This window comes from Electrophorus electricus, chromosome 3 (assembly GCF_041902795.1).
Source record: "Electrophorus electricus isolate QZ-2024a chromosome 3, ASM4190279v1, whole genome shotgun sequence".
Classification (NCBI taxonomy): domain Eukaryota; kingdom Metazoa; phylum Chordata; class Actinopteri; order Gymnotiformes; family Gymnotidae; genus Electrophorus; species Electrophorus electricus.
In genome coordinates this window covers 11,850,001-11,855,000 of record NC_137499.1, presented here as the reverse complement: position 1 = coordinate 11,855,000, position 5,000 = coordinate 11,850,001, and the positions used below count along the sequence as shown (strand labels likewise).

The 5,000-nt window shown below is 48.0% G+C and overlaps 1 protein-coding gene across 1 annotated transcript in view; it reads left to right on the top strand.

The window, feature by feature from the left end:
* The window catches only part of myo10l1 (myosin X, like 1), a 71,475-nt gene that overhangs the window by 48,425 nt on the left and 18,050 nt on the right, over positions 1 to 5,000 (top strand). Inside the window, exons 4-16 of the mRNA XM_081710311.1 lie at positions 1 to 150; positions 723 to 857; positions 959 to 1,083; positions 1,256 to 1,269; positions 1,456 to 1,540; positions 2,576 to 2,682; positions 2,764 to 2,893; positions 3,263 to 3,381; positions 3,619 to 3,765; positions 4,007 to 4,107; positions 4,215 to 4,281; positions 4,574 to 4,666; positions 4,892 to 4,960. The exon at positions 1 to 150 is cut by the window's left edge and continues 38 nt beyond it. Of these exons, the coding sequence (XP_081566437.1) occupies positions 1 to 150; positions 723 to 857; positions 959 to 1,083; positions 1,256 to 1,269; positions 1,456 to 1,540; positions 2,576 to 2,682; positions 2,764 to 2,893; positions 3,263 to 3,381; positions 3,619 to 3,765; positions 4,007 to 4,107; positions 4,215 to 4,281; positions 4,574 to 4,666; positions 4,892 to 4,960 (1,342 nt within the window). The remainder of the gene's footprint in view (positions 151 to 722; positions 858 to 958; positions 1,084 to 1,255; positions 1,270 to 1,455; positions 1,541 to 2,575; positions 2,683 to 2,763; positions 2,894 to 3,262; positions 3,382 to 3,618; positions 3,766 to 4,006; positions 4,108 to 4,214; positions 4,282 to 4,573; positions 4,667 to 4,891; positions 4,961 to 5,000) is intronic.

Here is a 5,000-nt window from a genome sequence, read left to right as displayed (position 1 = left end):
CAAACAGATTACAGGCTTGTACGACCTGTCTGCTGTTGAGCTGTATAGTCGACATCACCTGGGTGAGCTCCCGCCCCACATTTTCGCCGTGGCCAATGAGAGCTACCGCTGCCTGTGGAAGAGACATGACAGCCAATGCGTGCTCATCAGGTAGGACTCCTTTCTCATGCACACCTGCGAGGTCTCTCTTCTTCTCTGGTCTATATTTTTAATGTTTATCTTTCTAAGTTGAATTAGTGGTTGTGAATGTTGCGTGCTAATCTTTATTAGCAATAATGCTGAAGGCTCAAATGTATTATGTCTGCTTGAGAGGACCTCTGGAACTCTGAGCAGTTTTCACAGCACTGCAATCCATTGAGATGCGTAGGTCAAATAACACAAATGTCAGCTAAATGTCAGCTCTCTGTGTGTGTGTGTGTGTGTGTGTGTGTGTGTGTGTGTGTGTGTGTGTGTGTGTGAGAGTGTGTGTGTGTGTGTGTGTCTGTGTGTGTGTGTGTGTGTGTGTGTATGTGTATCTGTGTGTGTGTGTGTGTGTGTGTGTGAGCGTGTGTGTGTGTGTATGTGTATCTGTGTGTGTGTGTGTGTGTGTGTGTGTATGTGTATCTGTGTGTGTGTGTGTGTGTGTATGTGTATCTGTGTGTGTGTGTGTGTGAGCGTGTGTGTGTGTGAGCGTGTGTGTGTGTGTGTGTGTGTGTGTGTGTGTGTGTGTGTGTGTGCTGTAGTGGTGAGAGCGGAGCTGGCAAAACAGAGAGCACTAAGCTACTGCTGCAGTTCCTCTCCGTCATGAGCCAAAATTCCGCTGGGACTCCACCCACCGAGAAGACCACGCGCGTAGAGCAAGCCATCGTACAGAGCAGGTCAGCACACACACCCACCCGCCCGGAGGAGCGGAGTGAGGCCAGCGGTTTTAAACGCCTTCGATCCTTTCTTCGTGTTCTTTTCTTTACTTTCTTCACAGTCCCATCATGGAGGCGTTTGGAAATGCCAAAACTGTTTACAACAACAACTCCAGCCGCTTTGGAAAGTTCATCCAGCTTCACTTCTCTCAGAGCGGCAACATCCAGGGTGGCTGCATCATCGACTGTATCCTCCACACACTCATGTTCACGACACCATGGGAACGTCACCTCGTCCCTGTCCAATCACACGCCATCACGTAGTCACAAATCATTCAACCAATCAAAGCTGCACTCCAGCGAGAAGACAACCAATGCTGCGTCTCCAGCCTTTGTTTTCCTTGACTTTTTTTCCTCAGATTTGCTGGAAAAGGTAACCTGAGCAGCACAGCCGACGTCTTTTATTTGTGGAGGTTCTTCTTCCTGTATAACTCCTCATAATTCCCAAAAAAACCCCGTCTGCCCTCACTGAGACGCTCTTCCGAACGTCTGCCCAAAGGGGAGCTCGTTCGGCTGTTTTGGCAGAGTTGCTGAGGCTCTGTGTTGGTTTGTGTTCCAGAACCGCGTGGTGAGACAGAACCCAGGAGAAAGGAACTACCACATCTTCTACGCGCTCCTGGCTGGGGCAGACAAAGCACAGAAAGGTGAACAGCAGCCGCTTGTCACGTTCCTCACGGCAGATCCTCTGAAGCTCTGACTGATTGGATGGCGAGCGTCTGTGAAGTGTCGTCCTCAGCTCTCTCCACAGATGTCTGATGGGGTTTAAGTCTTTGGCAAAGCCACTAAAGGCCATTCCGAGATTTGTCCAGAAGCCCCTCCAGTGTTGTTTTGGCTGTACGCTTCAGGTCACGGTTGGCGCCGCCACCGTAGTCTAAGCTTGCGTGTACTCTGGAGGAGGTGTTCTAGACTGTTCCTCTAGTTGCTTGCACTCTTCCGTCCCTCGGTGGTTACCAGCGTCCTCGCCACTGAGAAGCTCCCCATAGCATGAGGCTCTCACCACCACGGTTCACCGTAGGGATGGCATTAGCCAGGTGATGTGTAGGGCCTGTTTTTCTTCTGTCAAAAGTCTTCAAGTTTTCATTTCACTTGACCAGGGAATCTTTTTCCACGTGAGCGGAGTCCTTTCCATGGTGTTTAGCAAGCTCCGAGCGGGCTGTCACTGTTGGGTCCCTGAGAGAGACCCTTAACCCTCGGTTACTTGAGTTGTACTTAGTCATAATTGTAAGTCGCTTTGGATAAAACCGTCAGCTAAATGCCATAAATGTTATATTGTCTTATATACTTAACCGGATCTGTGCCGCAGTTTGTGGAGATCCGCAGACATCTTAAACTTCATAGTTCGGCTTTTGTCATGATGGCGTACTGCAGACTGGGTGCCCTGAAAGGTCCAGGTGTGTGCTTCGCGAAACTAAGATTAGATTAGGTTAGACTGATATGCCAGAGTCAACCGGTGGACTCTAACTGAATTCCAGACGCATGTCAAAAATAATTAAAGCAAAACGGTACAGCGTGGCGTGAAGGAGGATGTGACGTGTGCTGTGCACTTTGTTTTTGCATGGCTGATGAAACGACTCTTTCCTCAACATCCCGTTTCTCTGGAAACCTTGGGTTTGTTTATATGTTTATTGATTGATTACTGATTATTTGTTTTGGTCAATGTATTCCCACTTTCTGTGCAGAAACGTATTACCTGGAAGACCCGCCGGAGTCATTCCATTACCTGATCCAGACCGGCTGCATGAAGGACCGTAGCCTCGGCGACAGGAAGCTCTATGACAGCGTCATGGTGAGACAATCGGCGTTGCCGCACCACCACCGCAGAGTTGGAAGAGTGGAGTCTGACAGCCATTCCTCTGTCTACCTGCAGGAGGCGCTGAAGGTGTTGGAGTTCACGGAGGAGGAGATCAGGGACATGTTCAAACTGTTGTCCGGGGTTCTGCAGCTTGGCAACATTGAGTTCATGACAGCAGGGGGCGCTCAGATCACCACCAAGCAAGGTGGGAGAGCAGCCTGCACTGGTGCCTTGTGATGCCTAAACCTGACCTGTTTCCGACTCTCAGTGGAGAACAGACCACGGGGAGAGCACTGTTGAAAATACAACACATCACATGTTCCCTAATAATAATATAATATAATATAATGTTTGAAAAACACAGATTGAGCATTATTAAACTTATACACTTATTATTAAATTATACACTTCATGTAGAACAAACAATTCAGTGTAAGTAGGTCTGTAACTCTGGCCTGTTAAGGGTGGTCTCATAACTCTCTCTCTCTCTCTCTCTCTCTCTCTCTCTCTCTCTCTCTCTCTCTCTCTCTCTCTCTCTCTCTCTCTCTCCCTCTCTCATTCTGTCTCCCTCTAGTGGTCACCAATGTCAGTGAATTACTGGGTTTGGACTCCTTCCAGCTATCTGAAGTTCTAACTCAACGCTCTATGATCCTTAGAGGAGAGGAAATCTGCTCCCCTCTTACTGTGGAACAGGTACACACACACACACACACACACACACACACACACACACACACACACACACACACACACACACACACACTCAGATGTGTAAATCCTGCTTCGTACTCATTGTTAGAACAGGAAGAACACACAAAAATACACATACATTCCAGTTATCCTCATAACAATAACCTTCATAATAACTTTGTACGCACACACACTCTCACATCTTTGTTGCCTGGTTACCGTTACTTCCTTTGTGGTCAGGCGATAGACTCTCGGGATTCGGTTGCCATGGCGCTATACTCTCAGTGCTTCTCCTGGATCATCGCGCAGATCAATCAGAAGATCAAAGGCAAGGACAACTTTAAATCCATCGGCATCCTCGACATCTTCGGTTTTGAGAATTTTGAGGTGAGATGAAGCTTCACATGCACGCACACACACATGCACACACACACACACAAATGGACTGAAACACTCTCCTTCTGAAGATTGATGCTCCATATAGTAGAGTCTCACACAGAGCAGTCGTGCTGGAAAGCAGAACTGTTCACTTTTCCACTCACTCACTCACTCTTTCACTTTCTCACTGTCTCACTCACTCACTCACTCACATGGGTATCTCACTCTCCCCATGTGCACATGTTGCCAGGTGAACCGTTTCGAACAGTTCAACATCAACTATGCCAACGAGAAGTTGCAGGAGTACTTTAACAAGCACATCTTCTCTCTGGAGCAGCTGGAGTACAACAGGTGAGCTCACCAGCCCCCCTTGACATTGCGGCCTCTTCATTAAAAATGCATTATGGCGCCACCTTGTGGACACTGTGTATTTTAACCTGGGATCGTGTGGCATGCAGGGAGGGCATTCGATGGGAAGCCATAGACTGGATGGACAATGCAGAATGCCTGGACCTAATCGAAAAAGTAAACATCACTTTTATGAGACTTTTATTTTGGAATGCCAACTGACCTGTTTGGAGGCTTGGCTTTCAACTGCAAGGTTTCAGTGAAACAGTAAATCAATAATCAGTAAGTCTAAAACAATGAATCCGTATCTATCCATGTGTATTAAGTACAGATGTACAGTCCAGCCTCTCTCCTGCTGTCTGAGCCATTTTCATTAGGATATGACAGACATTAGCTGGGTGGGTTCACAGTGGTTTGACCAATAGCAGCCTGTTCTGCGTGATGAGTCGTGTTCGTGTTTGTCTGTCAGAAACTGGGCCTGCTCGCGCTGGTTAACGAGGAGAGTCGCTTCCCGAAAGGCACAGACTTCACTCTGCTGGAGAAACTGCACAGCCGCCACTCTGTGAGTTACACACACGCACTCACACATGCCACATGCTGTACAGACGCGTACATACACACACACTCTCTTACACCTTCTCCTGCGCTCTCTCACCCCCTCATGCACATCTGTACACGTATACATGCACATCTGTACACGTACGGATGGCATCAAGCCAACATTGTCTGCATGCCATTATATGCCCAGATGTGCAAATATGGTCTTGTGTGTTTGATGTCTTTACAGACAAACCCCTACTATGTGAAGCCCAGACTGGCAGACCATCAGTTTGGCATCAAGCACTATGCTGGAGAGGTGTGTGTGTGTGTGTGTGTGTGTGTGTGTGGGTGTGTGT